Here is a 20,114-nt window from a genome sequence, read left to right as displayed (position 1 = left end):
TTCCACATTTTCCCAATGGGTTGCCAAGTAACTCAGCATTGGTCCGTGTGGGCACCATAATTGATGAGAAATCTTCCACTTGGGTGATATACTGCATACAATACATGCCTAAAGAACAGTGCCAAGTCATACCAGGAAGAGCAGGAGAATTTTTCACCTCCCCTTCCAATGGAGGCAAATCCTGTCCTAATGCAGGGGCTACTTAGTATCAGAAAGACAAAGCCCTGAGATTGTCAGAGAGTTCCTTCTAAGATTCAAGGAATTATTAGGTTGAGCCTCTCCTTGCTTGTTGACTATTAAAAGGCAATCAAATGGAGGACAGCAGAGAAAAAGGGCAAGGAAAAAAAGAATTTTTCAAAAACAACCCCAGGGCAGAAAAGCTGCAGAAAAGCCTTCAACTAAATGCTGCCTTTGTGAGTACTACGAGCTCCACCCAGAGGTCGTTTCTAGAACTGCATGTTCATTGAATTCGGAGAAAATAAATCTCCATCTCCTGGGGTCCAGGGCCTGACCTGCCTTTGAGGACTGTTGCAAATTCTTGGACCACATTCCCTCTTTCTTGCCTTTCATTAAAGGAGCTTCTCTGAACTCTGAAATACAGCTATACTCAGGGAACCGGATGAGATTCAGTAGAACAACTGCCTTTGAAATCTGCACTCCTGCCAGGTTGAACTCAGCTCAAAGACAGCCTGGAGTGTTCAAAGAATACAACAGGTCCTCAGATAACATTGTCTCACTCGCCATCGTTTTGTTATAACATTGATGAGATACCATAGGAACTTAACTCTTATTGATATCAATTAACCTATAGTAAAGCTGGTTTCATTATATATCATATCATTTAAAGCTGTAGCACCAACTGATGACCTTAATTGGGGACTTACTGTGCCTTTAGAAGAAAAACTGAAGAGTGAAGAGCAACTCAGGGGGGCCATCAGGAACATGCCTAATATTAAGATTGGGAATAATCCCCCTTAGAGAACCAATTGGCCATCTGCCTATCATCTGCCTATAAGGCCTAAAGGTAAGGCATCCACTCCCGTATGCAATCAGAAGATCTCTGTGCGGCAATCACTATCCGTACTTCCCAAAGAACTGACTGCAGAACCCAGAACATTCACCTAGTACCCATCCATTCATAATAGGCACACGCCCCTCACCACACTACCCATCCTCCACACTGGTGGCCCTTAGTCCAAAAGGGGCCTGGCTCGAATCAAGAGCCCGCAATGCACTGAGCTGTCATCTACCCAGTAGAAAAAAACAAAAACATCCTATTCCAGATAGCACAAGCTATCCCTACAAATAAATGAAGCCTTAAAAAACACACAGTGTGTTGGTGCTGAAAGTTGCATCTACCATCTGGAAAGCTTCTCCTCACAGCCTGCATGCTCCTGTCTTCATCAGCTTGCGCCTTACAGGGCTTAAGACAGCTTTGACAGATTCTGAAGGTGGGAAAAAACCAAACTTGCCCTTTGTCTTCCTCCAACACCCCCAACCCCTGCTGTCCAATTCTTTCTTCACTGTAAACACTGAACAGCCTTTTCCTGTCTATTGACAAAAATATCTGTGGCAATGTTTATCCAGCTCAGGAGCATTTGAGCTCTAGGAAATATCCTTGCTAAACCTCTGCATATTCTCATTTCAGCAAGGCTAAGCTTTCCCAGAATGCTGCCCTTTTTTAATGGACTTTTAGTTTTTTAGAGCAGACTTACGTTCACAGCAAAATTGAATAGAAAGTTCGCAGATTTCCCACACAGCCTCTGCCCTCACACCTGCATAGCTGCCCCGTTAACAACATCTGCACCAGAGGGGTACATTTCTTACCCTCACTGAACCCACACTGACACATCATCATCACCCAGAGGCCATAGGTTACACTGGGATTCACAGAATGTTGTACATTCTATGAGTGTGGACAAATGGATCATGACATGTGTTTACCATTACAGTATCATACAGAGTAGTTTCACTGCTCTAAGAGTCCTCTCCCTCTTTGTTTCTTGACCACACGGCAAAAATATGTGCACAGCGTGCCTCAATATGACTCTAAGCGGTATTCCCTGGGCCTGCCTAGTGATAAGAATCACCAGGCTGGCCAAAACCGGTTTGGCTCAGTGGTAGAGCATCGGTCTGCGGACTGAGGGGTCCTGGGTTCGATTCCGCTCAGGGGCATGTGCCTGGGTTGCGGGCACATCCCCAGTAGGGGGTGTGCAAGAGGCAGCTGGTCGTTTCTAGCTCTCTATATCTCTCCCTTCCTCTCTGTAAAAAATCAATAAAATATATTAAAAAAAGAATCACCGGGCTGACTGATTAGCACAAATGTTCTGACTGCACCCTCCATTCACTAAGTCAGATCTTGTTGGGGAGGGGCTCAGAAAGCTATAGACTCTCCCCTTGCATAATATAGAGATTCCAGATACCCCAGGTGATTGCTATCATCAGAAAAGTCTCAAAAATACCCCTCTAAAGAAAAGATGCTGCTAATCTCAGTTTCCCAGCTGCACAGCAGCATCTGTTAAGAAGGTAGCATGTATTGCCTACCCACTTGAGTTCCATCCAGCTCCATCAGAATACCTAGAATTCAAGGTGGGTCCCACCCTTTATTTTCAAAAGCATGGTTGCTAATACTTTTCTCATTTCTTCCCTTATCTTGTTGCACAGTACCAGAAACTTTTACAAGGCCTAGCAAGTGTCCACTCCTATTGGGAAATATTTTTTTCTATTCCTCCACAATGGTCAACCACTAGTCTACAGTTTGCGTGCATGTGAGGAGGATCATTTGTGCAAAAGGATGGGTTAGAAAGTAACTCTGCTAGGTTACAGGAAAGGATTCGCCTGAGGACATTAGCACACATCATGCCCGAACAGAAGGACACATGGCCAATATGGATTTCTCTCTTTTGTGCCTTGAGGGCTCTTCTGCCAACTGCTCCCTCAGGCTCCCCACTGCTCTGCATTCTGCCACAGCCAATGATGGTTTATGGCAAAAATTCGCTGGGCAGCAAGCCATGTGTCTCTTGCAGACGGTAATTAGGAGGAGAGAAAGAAGGGCTGAATTACAAGGTGTTTAAAAATGTAGTTCAAAAAAAGAAAAAGTCATCTTATTTTCTCTTACCTGCTGGTGATGAGATCTATGTATTCATCCCAAAAGAGACACCCAACTTTAGGGTCATTCGGAGTCAACAGCTCAGTCAATATAAAAATCAACTACATAATGTTGAGCATGAAAATCCCTTAAACCAAGAGTCAGGGTTTGGTTTCCTTTTTATTTTCCTTCATAAACTGGAATCCTTACCTTTTCTTTGGCTTTCTTTTTGGTTCCTGCGTCCATCCACTCATTTTCCTTCTCCAGCATGTCAATAAAGGCCCAGCGAACACCCTCAATCAATTCTTCCATCTACAAAAAAAAAAAAAAAATACCTGAAGGTGCAGATAAAAAATCAAGAAGCTTCAGACCATGTTTTCTAGGCCAGTGGTCGGCAAACTCATTAGTCAACAGAGCCAAATATCAACAGTACAACGATTGAAATTTCTTTTGAGAGCCAACTTTTTTAAACTTAAACTTTTTCTAATGCCACTTCTTCAAAATAGACTTGCCAGGCCTTGGTATTTTTGTGGAAGAGCCACACTCAAGGGGCCAAAGAGACGCATGTGGCTCGTGAGCCGCAGTTTGCTGACCACGGTTCTAGGCCATGAGAAAGTTGAATGCTAAACATGGTGGGAAAGATGCTCCTTTCAGCTTGACTCTATGCTCTAGCAACATTATCTTTCCTAGAAAAAAATATTTTTCCCCCACTGCTAGAGATAATTAACCATTTCTTTCCATGAAAACAATTATTAGCCCATCTTTATCAAGGTAGCAACTAAGTTCAATAGTTGGGGTTTGAGAGAGAGAAGCAAAGGCCTGGGCTGTATATTTCAGACCGGTGTTATAGAATAAAATGAGTGAACAGTTGAAAGAGACAGTGTTAACAAAGAAGCAGGCAGGGAGAACTAGCAGCCCAAAGTATACACCTCTAATATAAATTACACTTATGTCAGAACCCCAGTTCTTTCCAAATTTAGTGCCAGTGGTTAAACCAAATGTTTGGCTCTTCTCTGTTGTCTTCCTACTCTCCTCTCTACTGCCTTTCAGCTTCAAAAAATGATCTTATGTTATTTCAAATCTCAACTGGTAGGTTTAAGGGATGGATGCTACTGAGATACCTGTCCCAAAGTGTTTCATCCGTGAGACCACACCCATGTTCATGATGTGTTTGCCCTGGCTTTTCTTCCTGTGTGTGACTATGCATCAGCAGAGGGGGCTGGGGGAGGGAGATGCTAACACTTAACTTCAGAGGCCCTGCCTGTTTATGGATGTAAACTTCTCAAAATCCCATTCTCCTTCTGAGATGCTCCAATTTTCTCAATGGGAGACTCAAGAAAGAATACATACTGGGTTTAGCACCAGAATTAAATTTTTCATTTGATATTATGGGGTTGTAAATCCATTTTTAGAATTAATTCTAGAAGGGAAAAAGTTTAGATATTCCCCTGGTTCTATAATAAATTGTCAGCACAAAGCTCAAAACAATTTTTTCTGTTTAATAAGTTTTCAGCTATGTTTTCAGTTCAATAACAGTTGTAAGGGAACCAGAGCTGTAAATCAGTGGGCTGGGTTCCATCGTATGTAAATAAGAACAAATAGCAGATGGAAAAGGGAGGGGGGAACTTCACAGCTATTTCTTCCCAACTTGGTAAAAACATTAAAAGGGAAATCTCAACTTGGGATTGGGACATGATAAAAACATGAAATGACAGAAGAGTAAAGACCCTTTAAAATTACTAAGTCACTGATTCTCAATCTCGTCTGCACACAGGGATCATTAGAGGTAGCTTTAAATAGTCCTGAGGCCTGAGCATCAGGATTCTTCTGATGGCACTGTTCTGTCAGGGCAAAGCCTGGGTGCTGGGAGTTTTAAAATCTCCTAGGTGATTGTGCACACAGGATGGCGATGCAATGTGCTGGGGAAAACCACCTATCTATATATATGAAGACCCAGGGTCCGTTACCACCAAGGCTCGACTGAACACTGATGCACTGGTGCCAGTGCAGCGACCCAGCACTGACTGCCAAAGGGACCGTAGATCAGGTCCAGAGAGAGGCCTGCACAGAGATAGGCAGGGTCTGATCCTCAGCCTCCATGGCAGCTACTGATCAGATGTTGCCTCTCTCTTTCTCTCCTGGCTTCACCAGCAGCCATGCCCCTAAACCGGCAGTCGAACATCCCCCAAGGAGTCCCCAAGTGGAGAGGGTGGAGGCTGGGCTGAGGGGACTCCCCCCGTGCACAAATTCTGTGCACCTGGCCTCTGGTTTTACAGATAAGGAAATAAAAGTCAAAGCAGTCCATAGTTCCAGCTCTTACAGCTAGTGAGGGTCAGAGCCAGGACCTCACCACAGTGCTAAGTGACAGTCATGAGCTCAGAACTCCTAGAGGTGTCCCTAACACATTGAGGAAAATGCTAGGGAAATAGGAGGGAACAACAGAGAGATACATAAGCGAACATTTCAAACAGAAAACCCACACAAGGATGGTGTTAAAACAAAAAGGAAGTCTCCAGGGACTGTATCTTTCGCTTGTGCAGCTACCAGCATCCCTTAGTCTTTATGACCTCGTCATGCAGCAACTCACATCATCCAGTCCATCACCTTCACAAAAAGAGAAAAGCATATCTTCCCAAACTAGAGAGGGCAATCAGGATGGGAAGAAGTGACTGGATTGACTTGAGAGGGGTTCAGTGATCAAATTAATGGAAATGGGTGATTAATTTGTATGTGGAGAGGTGATGAAAGTGGGGAGATCAGATTAATTCCCAGATTTCAAGTGGGGACAACTAAGTGGATCCTGCTGCCATTTTCTAAGACTGGGAAAGAGAATGGGCTGGAGACAGAAGCCATACATCAGTGGGATGAAGAGGGCATGAGAAGAGAAGACAGCGAGTTGGAGAGAAAGCAAAGACAGAGGAGTGGTTGTAGGGTTCAGAGAGGGGCCTGTGGGTTTTGAGTTTGGGTTGTATGCATGTTTGTTAGTGCTGCTGCTGCTGCTGCTGCTTTGTGGTTGTTGACCATATGAGAGATTTGACCAAATGGCAATGGGAAACTCAACAATAGAAATAAAATAAAAAATCTGATTTTAAAATGGACCAAAGACACCTCACCAAAGAAGACATACAGATGGAAAATAAGCCTATGCAAAGATGCTTCACATCACGTCATCAGAAAAATGCAAACTGAAACAACAATGAGATACCACAATACACCTACTAGAATCCACGACACTGGCAGCACCAAATGCTGGCGAGAATGTAAAGTTAATGAGGATACAAATGGTATATTCACTTTGGAAGACAGTTTGACAATTTCTTACAAAACTAAACTCTTACTATAGGATGCAGCAATCGTGTTCCTTGGTATTTACCTAAAGGAATGAAAAATTTCTGCCCACACAGAACCTGCATATAGATGTTTATAGCAACTTTTATTTATAATTGCCGAAATTTGGAAGAACCAAGATGTCCTGCAGTGGGTATTGAATGAATAAACTGAGGAATAGCCTCACAATGGAGTATTATTCAGTACTAAAAATAAATGGCTCCATGGCCCAGTTGGTTGGAACATGGTTTCGGGTTCAATTCCTGGCTAGGGGACATACCCAGGTTGTGGGTTTGATCTCCAGTCAGGTGTGTTAGGGAGGCAACCATTCCACGTTTCTCTTTTGCGTGGTGTCTGTCTCTTTATTTTTTTTTCTTTCCTTCCTCTCTCTCTAAAAATCAATATCTTTGTGTGAGGATTTAAAAAAAAACATTAAGAAATAAATATGCATATAAATTCTTTGGTTGATCTCTTCCCTCCCCCCTTCCCTTTGAGAATCCTCAGTCTGTTATATGCTTCCAGGTCTCTCCATCTATTTTGTCAGTTCAATGGGGGGAGGAGTGAAGGGAACATCTGTAATACATCTGTAATACTTCCAACAATAAAGATATATTTTAAAAATTAAAAAAATACAAGTTATATAAAAAGAAGTGAACTATCACATGATAAGAAAACATGAAAGAGCCTCAAATGCATATCACTAAGTGAAAGAAACAAATCTGAAGAGGCTACATATTGTATGATTCCAACCATATGACATTCTGGAAAAGGCAAAACGATAGAGATAATTTTTAAAAATCAGTGGTTCCCATGATTGGGGGTGGGGAGAGAAAATGAATAGGCAGAGCACAAAGAATTTTAAGGCAGTAAAGATATTCTGTCTGATATTATAATTACAGATATACGTCATTATACTTTTATCCAAACTCATACAGTGTACAACACCAAGAGTGAACCCGAGGTAAGCTATGGACTTTGAGTGACTATGATGTAGCAGTGCATCTTTGGTAAACAAATGTACCTCTGTTGAGTGATGTTGATAATGGTAGACTGCATGTGTGGGGTCAGAGGGTGTATGAGAAATGTCTGCACATTGCTCTCAATTTTATTGTAAATCTATTGATAAAACACTCTAAAAAACTGTCTTTTTTTACATTGAAAAAAAAGATGCTGATTTGACCCAGTGAGGAGGAAAACACTGAAAATATGGGAGTGAAAAAAGACGTGAATAAACCATGAGAGGGTAAAAGGAAACGGTGTCCAAAGAGTACAGATGCCCCTTGAACAACACAGGTTTGGATTGCCATGGTCCTCTCATATGGGGGGTTTTAAATGCCATTCCTGGGCATTATAATGATTATCAAATTAACTATCATTTTGAGCATTTTGCATAAATTTCCAAAGCTCTCTGTACACTGCTGACTGGCGTGCCAAATGTAAATACAAATTGAGGCAAAAAAAAAAAAAATGTCAGCTTATTGCCAGGATGAAGAGTAATAAACAGCTGACTCATATGCAGCTTCCTTCTACCTCTTCCTTTCCTTCTTGCCCCTCTCCCCACCCCCACCCTCCACCCCACACCCGTGTCTTCCCTAAATATCCATTCTCTGGTAACTCAGCATCTTTGTGGCCCTCTCATGGATGTCAAAACGCAAATAGTGATCGCTTCCCTCTTTGCTTTTCTTTTTTAATATATTTTATTGATTTTTGTACAGAGAGGAAGGGAGAGAGATAGAGAGTTAGAAACATCGATGAGGGAGAGTCATCGATCAGCTGCCTCTTGCACACCCCCTACCGGGGATATGCCCGCAACCAAGGTACATGCCCTTGACTGGAATCGAACCCGGGTCCCTTCAGTTCCCAAGCCGACACTCTATCCATTGAGCTAAACCGGTCCCGGCGCTTCCCTCTTTGCTTTTCCATGAGCCTCAATACTCCCTGCCCTAGTCCTCTCAGGCACTACTCCCCCTCGCCCCAGGTCCCATCACAGGTTCTCAACTTTACAGACTTATTATACGAAATTTCTGTGAAATGGAGCTGAACTACCCTGGCAGACTTCAAGAACGAGGAAAATCTTTGAAGCTGATTAAGGTCATTAGTTGGCATGTCAATACAAATAAGAGAAATAATGATTTCAGCATGCTGGAACTACAAAGATAAATCCACTGGACACTTCTGATTTTTATCTTTAAACTACTCTGCAGCATCACATAATAATATCACCTTCAGTCAAGTCATGTTCCCTGAGGCAGCAAAAGCCTGCTATAATTTTAAAATGCATAAAGAGAAAGAAATTGTATTACTTCATCAAACCTTGACCTAATGCTCCAACAAGGCAACATATAATATTAATAGAAATTACTTAAAGTGGAAGTCATAGGGTGAAGTTATCCCTAGAAAAAAAAATATTTATTTAGAGTCAAAAGTCAAAATATAACATGGAAAAATTAACCCAAGTGTTGTTATGATAAAATCGGTCACATTCAGGGTAACAGCCCTCCAGGCAAAGCAGCAACTTGTTAGGCATCTACTTAATTCCCGATTTTATGGAGCTGCACTGTGAAAATACAGTTCATTTGATTGTCTATGGGCAGTTGTCACTTCCTTACCTCAACCAGTGTTATTTAAAAGTTGGTTCCCCTTCTCATTCTCTGTACCCCAAGATTTTCCCCATAGTGTTCTACATCAGACACACATGCATAGGCATGCTCCCATCAAAGGTTGTATGTGATGAGATTCTTCTATCTTAGTAAATTACAAATTGTCTCACCTGCCATTTCTCTTTTGACCTCTCCTTAACCTTTTTCCCATCATGTGGATATAGGAACTGCATGCGTTTTATAAAGAGTCAAGATGGTTCAATTAATGCATTGGAAGGGACATGTGCCAATACAGGCATATCTTGTTTTACTGCACTTCGCTTTATTGTGCTTCATAGTTATTGCATGTTTGTCAACATCTCACCAACCCCCCACCAGCAAAAAAGATTGCTATTTACTGAAAGCTCAGGTGATCATTAGCATTGTTAGCAATAAAGTACTTTTAATTAAGATACTAACATTGTTTTTAGACATAATATTATTGCATGTTTAATAGACTATAGTACAGTCTCTAGCAATAAAGACATCCTAAGTGGCCAAATCAGGCATGTGCCCTCACCGGGAAACCTGGGACCCTTCAGATCCTACCTCATAGGCATGAATCCCAAACACTTAATCCCACACATTCAGTGCCTTCTCTGAGATGTTAGACATATAATCAGAACATAGGTGTGTGTTTATTTGCCATTTATATTTATATTCGGATCATGATTTAGATCAAATGAGATCATAGATATAGAAGCAAACTATAAAGTGTTGAAGGGAATCAGAATTTGCAACCCCACAACATGCCTCTTTGACATAACGATTACTGTCAATGGAAGACAAAGGAAAAGCTCTGAAAACTTTTGTAAGAGACATGGACATTCATCAGGGGAATCTTCATTTGTCAGGTTATCTCCCTCTCTTTACTAGGGAGAGGAGGATGACGCAATATCTAGAAATAAGATCTTATCACTAGAGAAAGCAAAGATTTAAATCTGTATTACAACATTATCTTCATTTACTATGCTTTTCCTGGTCACCCTATAACTGGCTTCCCTCCCCCCTCACTATCTTTTCTTTTGTCTTTAGCTGGGGATGGTATTTAAGGTGGAGGCTTGGTCTATTTTGAAGAGTTACTCAATTGTCCTGGATCTCTCCCATGTATACAGGAGGTGTACATGTTATTAAAATTCTGTTTGTTTTTCTTCTGTTAATATATCTTTTAATTTCAGAAGGGTCTCAGCCAAGAACCTGAAAAGGTAGAGGGAAAATTCATTTTTCTTTCCCTGCAGTGTTCTGTGAATTTAAAGTTGTTAGTTTTACAATTTTGCGTCTCACATATTTTTCAAGATATGATTTCATTTCTCATATTATATAGCAGTTGCTCAATAAATAAAATTGATTTATGCTTTCATAACCTCCAGTGGATACACAGTAAATAAGTGAAACTTAATTAAATATTGTTTACACTAGAAGCCTGGTGCACGAATTCATGCACGGGTGGGTTCTGGCTGGCCTGCCCTAATGGGGGCCAATCAGGCCAGACTGACAGGGAGGTTGGAGGTGAGGGGAGGGGTGACCGGGGGTGGGGCCAGCCAGGAGGAGGGGCTGAGGGAGGTTGCAGGGGGGGGCAATTGGGGACCTAATCAGGCCAGCTGGCCACGACAGTGTGTCATAGCAACAGGTAGTTCTGGTTGTTACATTGTTCCAAACGCTTGGCTTTTATACAATATATATATATTAGCCAAAACTGGCTTGGCTCAGTGGATGATAGAGCATTAGCCTGCGGACTGAAGGGTCCCAGGTTCGATTCCGGTCAAGGGCATGTACCTTGGTTGGGAGCACATCCCCAGTAGGGGGTGTGCAGGAGGCAGCTGATGGATGTTTCTCTCTCATCGATGTCTCTAACTCTCTATCCCTCTTCCTTCCTCTCTATAAAAAATCAATAAAATATATTTTTTAAAGAAACTAAAAGCGCCGGGACCAGTTTGGCTCAATGGATAGAGCGTCGGCTTGGGGACTGAAAGGTCCCGGGTTCGATTCCGGTCAAGGGCATGTACCTTGGTTGCGGGCATATCCCCAGTAGGGGGTGTGCAAGAGGCAGCTGATCGATGACTCTCTCTCATCGATGTTTCTGACTCTCTATCTCTCTCCCTTTCTCTCTGTACAAAAATCAATAAAATATATTTTTTTAAAAAGAAATAAAAAAGAAACTAAAGGCTAAAAAATAAATTTATATAGATATGCTGATGTATAACAGTTATCCCAGCAGTTATTCCAAATATAAACTTTAGTGGAAATCAAATGACTCAGTAAGTTAGCCCAGTCCATTCTGAAATTGGTGATTCCAGCATGGCATAGGACAGATGGCTAAGAATGGTTTCAATATATATTAATATATCTGGTAGAAATACTCATAGGCTGATAGTGTTATCATTATAATTAGCTAGTTATTCATATTAATAATAGAACAGATGTGAAGGGAAGCCAGACATTAGAAGCATGGCCATCTAGGCAGCTTCACCAGGAACTTGCAATTTCAGTCTCCCTGCAGATCACTGGAAGAAGGGGTTCAACAAAGGGGAAGATGAGCTCACGTGCCATAAAGTTGAGGTGTTATAGAGGTGCTTGTCTGTCAGTCTAACCTGGGAACAAAGACAATTGCCCAGAGGGCCTGGAGCCATAATCCCCCAAAGGAATTCTCATGCTCTTGTTCCTTTTGTTTCACACCTGCTTCCTTGCACTCGCCCATGCTCCCTCCATAGCCACGTGACCCCAGAAGCCCAGACGCTGGACTGGACTGTGCAAATATGGAGCAGAAACTCTGGGCACTGGCTTTGATCTTAGCCCTGCTGAAGACAAAATGGGACTTTTTCTATGGCAGGACGGAGGGATTGAGACCTGGGAAACTTAGGAGATTGATTTCACAGAAATAAAACTTTCCACTATACCTCATCTTCCTGTGAGGGCCTCCATAAAATCCTTTCCTCATGATACCCCAAGAAGCCCACTTCCACTGGCAATTGGTAGAAACACAGAAGACACCCTACCGAATTCAATAGAGTTCTTAAAAAAGAAGAAAAAGAAAAATCTTCAAGGTTGAGTACATGTATTAATTTTAAAATAATGTAATTTTAATGAAATTCTTAAATAAGACAATGCTGAATGGATTTTACTCTTTAATAATTTAGAAATTATAAGTAATATCTTAATAAAACCTAGCATTAAAAATCCTGCCCAGCCAGTTTTTCTCAGTGGTTAGAGCGTCGGCCTGCAGTCTAAGGCTCTCGAGTTCAATTCCAGACAAGGGAATGTACCTCAGTTGCAGGCTCAATCCCCAGCGTTGTTCAGGATTCACGTGGGAGGCAACCAATCGATGTGTTTCTCCCACATCGATGTTTTTCTTTTTTTTTTCTTTTTTTAATATATTTTATTGATTTTTCACAGAGAGGAAGAGAGAGGGATAGAGAGTTAGAAACATCAATGAGAGAGAGTCATCAATCAGCTGCCTCTTGCACACCCCCTACTGGGGATATGCCCGCAACCAAGGTACATGCCCTTGACAGGAATCGAACCCGGGACCCTTCAGTCCCCAAGCCGATGCTCTATCCACTGAGCCAAACCGGTTTCAGCCCACATCAATGTTTTTCTATCTCTCCCCCTTACTTCCATTCTCTCTAAAAATCAATGGAAAAATATCCTCGGGTAAGGAACAATAAAAAAAATTATCTGGTATCCCCGTTGTCTTGATCAGGGCAATGTTATAACCATTTGATTAGTGAATGTGAAAATGAAAATCATTATCATTAATTTATGTGGCTAACCCTGAAGAAATAGGCTATAATCTGAGGGAAGTCCCTAAAAGTTTTCTTTTTGGCAATTTACTGGAATTAGAGACATTAAATAAATCAATGTACCAATAAATATTAAATATTTATTTATTCACTATTTACATACTCTATTTATAAAATGGGTTTGAATTGATTCTTTTTTTTAATATATTTTATTGATTTTGTACAGAGAGGAAGGGAAAGAGATAGAGAGCCAGAAACATCGATGAGAGAGTCATCGATCAGCTGCCTCTTGTACACCCCCTATAGGGATATGCCCGCAACCAAGGTACATGCCCTTGACTGGAATCAATCCCGGGACCCTTCAGTCCCCAAGCCGACGCTCTATCCATTGAGCCAAACCGGTTTCGGCTGAATTGATTCTTGATAAAGATATAATAATGGCACTAAAATAAGAAGTAAAGAAGGCCCATATTGAGGTGGGAGAAGTGGTAAATTCAGAAAAATTAAGGATAGTTAGAAAATGCTGAGGTTTCTAGCAGCCAAATGAGCTAATAAAACAAATCATACCAATTTGTCGGGATTAACGAATTTGCATAGCTAGTTTGCAAAAGATCATGTTGGCAAAAGGAAAAAAAAGGATATCAAGTTATTTGAGCTTCAGACATGCTATAAAGCATGCTAGTTTGGTGGTGCATAAGTTTAGTGTGCCCTTTTATCAAAAGCCTGAGACTGGGTCAAGGACACATGCATGGTTGCAGGCTCCATCCTCAGTAGTGGGTGTGTATAGAAGGCAGTTGATCAATGATTCTCTCTCATCATTAATGTTTCTCTCTCTCTCCTTCTCCCTTTCTCTTTGAAATCAATAAAAATACATTAAAAAAAAAAAAAAAAAAAAAAAAAAAAAAAAAAAAAAAAAAAAAAAAAGCCTGCGACTGGGGTGGAGGAAATAAGGAATAAAATCCTATTTACTGGATATGAACAGATAGGTTGTATTCTAAGTTCATAACTCTTTTCCTGTTTCCCACTTTCCATATCTGAATGGGAATGGAATAAGGACAAGAATAAAAATTAGAAGTCAACTGGTCTCATAATGATCAGGACTTGGGCTGTGGATAAACTCCCCTGAGCAAAATAATTCTACCTTGTCACTTCAAAAATTCATAAATGGTTTCTTGCAGTGAATTAATTTCCAGTATAGGGTCTTTGCAGTTCACAGATCTGATCAGATATGCTTGACAAGACTCTATGTGGCAAAGGCAACAGGGGGGTCCAATGTTAGCCAGAGATGTAGACAACAATCAAGAAATGTGGACCGAACGTGCTGTCATTGTAGAAGCATACTCAAGGTAAGAGTAGTGTCCACACTTATTTCAAGAGCATTCCAATAAGATTTCTAAACTATGTATAGAGCTGGGTGTCATTTTATCAAAGGTTGCTTAAAAAGAACTGTCATAATTGGAGTCTCATTACATTCTTGTGTGAGATTTAGTGGAGAGTTGTGAAACCTGGATCTGTTATGGAAATTACATTTGACTCCTTGAGTAGTTTCATGAGACGCTCCTCTGAGCCAGATTTAGCATTAAATGGTAGAGCAGCCGAAACTGGTTTGGCTCAGCGGTAAAGCATCAGTCTGTGGACTGAAAGGGCCCAGGTTCGATTCCGGTCAAGGGCATGTACGTTGGTTGCGGGCACATCCCCGGTAGGGGGTGTGCAAGAGGCAGCTGGTCGATGTTTCTCTCTCATCGACGTTTCTAGCTCTCTATCTCTCTCCCTTCCTCTCTGTAAAAAATCAATAAAATATATTTTAAATAAATAAATAAAATAAATGGTAGAGCAGGTTCTGAAATGTGGCCAGGGCACTAGCATTAAAAGCATCTTTACCCCAACTGAAAACTACTACATGGGCATGTATGGAGGACTAGGAACAGCAAAAACCCCAGGCACCTTCCTCACTCTCAATCTTTCTAAGAGAAATTAGAAAGAGATGAGCTCTTAGTGCAGAAGAGTTGTCACAGTTCATGTCAGGACTTTGATGATATCAATTATCTTCTTATGATTCATCTTAGGCACGACACACAGTAATAACAGTAGCTGACATTCACTGGGCACTTACTATGCACCAGGCATTGTGCAAAGCCTTCTCTGAAAATTATCTTACTCGGTCCTCACCGTAAAACAATGAGGTTTCCCTTTCTGTGATTTCAGTTACCTATGGTCAACCGCAGAGTCCAAAATATAAAATAGAAAATTCCAGAAATAAACAATCATACGTTTTAACTTGTGTGCTGTTCTGAGTAACATGATGAAATCTTATGCTGTCCCACCCAGGATGTGACTCATCTTTTTGTCCACACTATGTATGCTTCCCACCCATTAGTCACTTAGTAAGTGTCTTAAATATCAGATTGGTGATGGGAGAGGGAATATTCACATAACTTTCATTACAGTATATTACTATAATCATTCTATTTATTATTAGTTTTTGTTCATCTCTTACTGTGACTAATTTATAAATTAAACTTTACCATAGGTATGTATGTGCAGGCATACCTCATTTTATTGTGCTTTGTTTTATTGCTCTTCACGGATGCTGCCCTTTTTACAAATTGAAGACAAGCGCCTCCACCAGCAAAAACATTACAACTCACTTGATTGTGGTGGTCTGGAACTAAACCCAAAATATTCCCAAGGTATGCCTGGATAGGAAAAACCATAGTGTATATATGGTTCGGTACTATCCATGGTTTTAGGCATCCTCTGGGGTCTTGAAACCTATCCCCCACAAATAAGGGGAGACTACTGTACTTCCGTATCCCTATCTGATTAAATGCTATACCCCTTCCTTTAGCCATACTCTTGGCTGTGCAGCCCTGCAGCTCCTTCCACTAAAAATGCACAGTCTATTTCCCTACTCTGTCAATCTGGACTGGCCTTGTGGCTTGCTTTAGTCAACAGAATGCAGACATGATATTATGCCAATTCTGAGCTTGGGCTCAAGACGCCTCGCCATTTTCTGCTTGCTCGCTTGCAACTCTGCGATGGCTATGACAATGTGCCTGGCTAGCCAGGCTGAAGGAAGTCAAACACCTGGAGCAGAGCCGAGTCATCCGGATCACCTCTGCTGAGCCAACCTAGACCAGCCAACCCCCCAACATTCGAGAAGCCTGCCAAAATAAGCAGAGCTGCCCTTGCGAACCCAGCCGACTCCAGGTGTATCAGCAATGATTGTTTATTGGTAAAGCCCGCTGAGGTTTTGTGATTGATCATTATGCAGCATTACGTTAGCAGCAGAAACTCCTGTACCGTTTATACAGGAAGACAGAGGTAACAGAGAGATTCACTGACGCCTACATTAAGAATCGAGCTGGGCTATGAGATGCTAATGCAACTTTGCAGAAAATCAGATGCAATTTTTATATGTCAATATCTTATCACTATATTTAAAGACCTTTAAAATTCAGATCCCAGAGAAACTGATCTTGGCATTGTGGCTGATACCATTGACTAGACTAGGGGTGTCGAACTCAATCAGAGAAGGGGCCAAAATCTAAAATCCAGCCTAAATCGCGGGCCAAATGGTTTACTGAACAGTCATAAACTGTCATTGTGATGGAAACGCAGCGGAGTGCAGTGATGACAGCGCGGTGCGGGCCACATTGCAAGGCCTGGCAGGACGGATTTGGCCCGCGGGCCTTGTGTTTGACACATGTGGACTAGACAAACAGAAACGGAAACGTTTGGTGCCCGAGAGGATATAATTTCTTTGCGTGACTTGTGGAGCAGGGTTATCCTGAGACCAACCCTCATGAGTACCAGCATCTGCAGGGAACAAAGAACCCTTCCATACCAGAGCATTGCTATGATGAATGACACTGACTTTCATGTGACTTCTGCCATCAACGTTCGAGTTACATCTCATTTGCTCAACCACTGAGAGAAACAGCGAGTAGGGGAATGGGAGAACTTGAATATTAATTGCGGGACATCAATTCAATTATCTTGGTTCACTAATGAGGTGAACTCCTAGTGTATGGAGGTTGCAAGTTCAATCTCCACCACTGCAATTGGACCCTTGTGGGCACTTAAGTCTGCGGCACCAGCTGCAGCTGGATGGGGTGGGAGGAGAAGCCTGTTCTGGGGATAAGAATTACTACAGGAATTGCTCACCAGAGCAGCTCAGAAACTTGGAAGAGACCGTAGGTCATCTATTTCATTACTTGAGGACATGAACAATGTCTTTGCCATAAAAAGAAAAGAAGAATAAGCTACTGGAGTACAGGAGACATTAGAGAACTGTTTTGCACAGTAAGTAACGTTTGAATTCTTCACTCAGTAAAGTCTGTACCTGAAGTGTGATAAAAGGTTTGTTCCTCGATAACTAGGTTAAGCTTCTGTATACAGAATGTTTTAATGTATAAGAAACCAGTACTTTAGCTTTGATTTGAGGGTTGACAAAGACTCTCTCCTTGATTAAACTTTAGCCAGATTCCTGTAAGCCAGTGGTTCTCAACCTTTCTAATGCCGTGACCCTTTAATACAGTTCCTGATGTTGTGGTGACCCCCAACCATAAAATTATTTTCGGTGCTACTTCATGGTCTTAGGCGACCCTGCTATTATTTTATGGTCTTAGGCGACCCTGCTAGTGGTTCTCAACCTGTGGGTTGCGACCCGCAGGTTGATAACCGCTGCTGTAGAGTCTAAGACCATAGGAAAACACAGATGTTTACATTAGGATTCATTAACAGTAGCAAAATTACAGTTATGAAGTAGCACCGAAAATAATTTTATGGTTGGGGGTCACCACAACATGAGGAACTGTATTAAAGGGTCGAGGCATTAGGAAGATTGAGAACCACTGCTCTAAGCCTTCTTCCTTTTTTCTTTTTCATTTTTTAAAATATTTTCAATTGATTTCAGAGAAAGGACAGAGAACAGAAACATCAATGATAACAGAGAATCACTGATTGGCTGCCTCCTGCACACCCTCTACTGGGGATGGAGCCCGCAACCTGAGCATGTGTCCTTGACTAGAATTGAACCTGGGACCCACAATCCAAGGCTCTATCCACTGAGTCGAACCTGCTAGGGCAAAGCCCTCTTCTTTATTAGGCCTTGACCTTGGCCTCCATCCTGTCCTTGCCAGGCCTGCACAACCCAGTTTTAGCAAGAATCCAGATTAAGTCAGTTGGTTTTTGTTGTTGTTGTATAGGGTGTAATATCACAGGAAGGCCACAGTATCCTGCCACCCGTGAAGAATAGGCCCAAGTTGCTGTTGGTGTGTTATTCACAGAGGAGCCATTCTTCGGGCGCTCTGCTCTCTCTTCACACCCTATGATTAAGTCAGTTTAGAGAGGCTCCTCTACCCATTATAACTGAACAATATCCATATCTATTTGGTCAAACTCCGTTCCCTTGATATCTGAGCACTCTGGCCTGCCTTCAGCAAAAGTCCCCTGATCCTTGGTGTCTCTTCTTAGTAATTTCCCATCCACTGATCCCCTCAAATATTCTGGTTGGCCATAAATTCCCATCTGTTGAATCCAATCTCTCCCCCCTACTGTGAAAGTCTTCACACTTTTTGCAATAGTCCTGAAAAAAGTCTTCCTTAGCATTTTAACAAGTAACACAATATATTTTTTTCTTTAACAGGGTTCACCCTATAACAAAAATACAGAAAATTTGAGGGAGCAGCAAAAAAAAAATGCCTATTGGCAGAACTGATATATATGAATAAAGATAAGTACTTTAGGACACTATCATGAAATAAAATGATAAGGTTTAATAACTTGCTTCAGCGAAAATGTTTAAATTGGAGCTCCAATTTCACTGAATTTTCTAGAGATGACAGTTAAAGCAGAAAGATCGTCTGTAGTTTGTTTGTTGTTTTTTGCTTCAACACTTAATAGAAAATTGTTCTTGGGCAATTTCACATTTGCCTTAGTAGCTAAAGGATGATAAACTTTTTTAAAAGACTTTTTACTGAAAAATCTTACAGAGCCTTAGGTCACGATGTCAAAATCAAGGATCACTCCTCATAATGATATATGTAGAAAATACTGAAAATTGAACTCAGTGTGTGGACTGAGACAAAAATATACCTAGAAAATTGCTCTTAGATGGATTTTCTGATATTCAACTTATTTCCTTTTGTTTCTTCTGAAAATTATGGAATATAAAAATGCAATGTCCACTAGTTAGACTCGAATTAAGATTTCAACTGTATTTCTCTTTAAATATTGAAATACTAGAAGCAAATCTATTCCAACTGTTTCCTATCTCTAAAATGCTAACAGAAAAATGTATTTTATTTTTATAATATATTAATATATGAATAAATAATATCGTGATAAAGGTGAATTAATTATTTAAAAAGCCGCTGAGTCTCCTCATTATGATAGCTCTCTTCATTACAGTCATGAAAATGGTGAAAATTCTAGTATTTTTTTAGAGAGAAGCAAGGGAAGAGAACACTGGCTTAAAGCTAGATCATGTGGGCTTAAAACCTTCCTAAACCATTTTCAGGTTATACATTCTTGGGAAATTTACTCTCTGAACCTCAGTTTCGTCATCTGGAAAATGAGGGCAGTAATAGCAGTTATAGAGCCATTGTGAGGATTGAATAAATTAACTTATGGAAAGCACTTAGAAGAGTGCCAGACATTCAGTTAAACCCCAGTAAAAGTTAACTATAATACTTTATTACCATTGCCATATTTTTTAAAACATTATAGCCTGACCATCAGTCACACTAGGCCCATGGAGACCATCCCTTCCCAGCCATCACTAGAATCTTCACCTGCTCTCCATGGATGTGGATCTCTATGTGGGAGCATTTATTCACATATTACACATATCAATTCTCATCTTCTATATATATAAAAAGCTAATATGCAAAGTGTCCCCTTGGGAGTGCAAACTGGGAGAACGGGAGTTTGATCACTTGCTATGATGTGCACTGACCACCAGAGGGTTGTACGGAGCATGGCAGGCCACCAGTGTTGGTAGCGGGGCACTGAGGGAGCAAGGGAAGGAGGAGGCAGGGGGGCAGGGAGGCGGGGAACCTAATTGGCCCTGATCACCAGCCAGGCCTAGGGACTCTACTCATGCACGAATGTCGTGCACCAGGCCTCTAGTTAATAATAAAAAGGAAAAGGAAGAGAAAAATTATAAGTAATAACTTTAGACATCCCTCTTCCTCTCATGCACACACATAACCCTCCCCAATCCTTTCTCCAGTCATGTAGAGGTCATGAACTTACAGAACAGAGTGTGTCACAGTGGCACTGGAGCAACATCTCTATTTATAGTGACGGTACATC

The 20,114-nt window shown here is 41.2% G+C and overlaps 1 protein-coding gene and 1 non-coding gene across 2 annotated transcripts in view; both read right to left on the bottom strand.

The window, feature by feature from the left end:
• The window catches only part of PHEX (phosphate regulating endopeptidase homolog X-linked), a 185,936-nt gene that overhangs the window by 93,437 nt on the left and 72,385 nt on the right, over positions 1 to 20,114 (bottom strand). The window contains exon 12 of the mRNA XM_036439857.2: positions 3,299 to 3,400. Coding sequence (XP_036295750.1) covers positions 3,299 to 3,400 — 102 coding nt within the window. The remainder of the gene's footprint in view (positions 1 to 3,298; positions 3,401 to 20,114) is intronic.
• Positions 17,997 to 18,126, bottom strand: LOC118720279. The gene has a single exon (XR_004988379.1). It is a non-coding gene; the product is annotated as a small nucleolar RNA SNORA11 (small nucleolar RNA).

The sequence above is a fragment of the Pipistrellus kuhlii genome, unplaced genomic scaffold (assembly GCF_014108245.1).
Source record: "Pipistrellus kuhlii isolate mPipKuh1 unplaced genomic scaffold, mPipKuh1.p scaffold_m20_p_16, whole genome shotgun sequence".
Taxonomy (NCBI): Eukaryota; Metazoa; Chordata; class Mammalia; order Chiroptera; family Vespertilionidae; genus Pipistrellus; species Pipistrellus kuhlii.
This window is presented reverse-complemented; position numbering and strand designations above follow the sequence as displayed.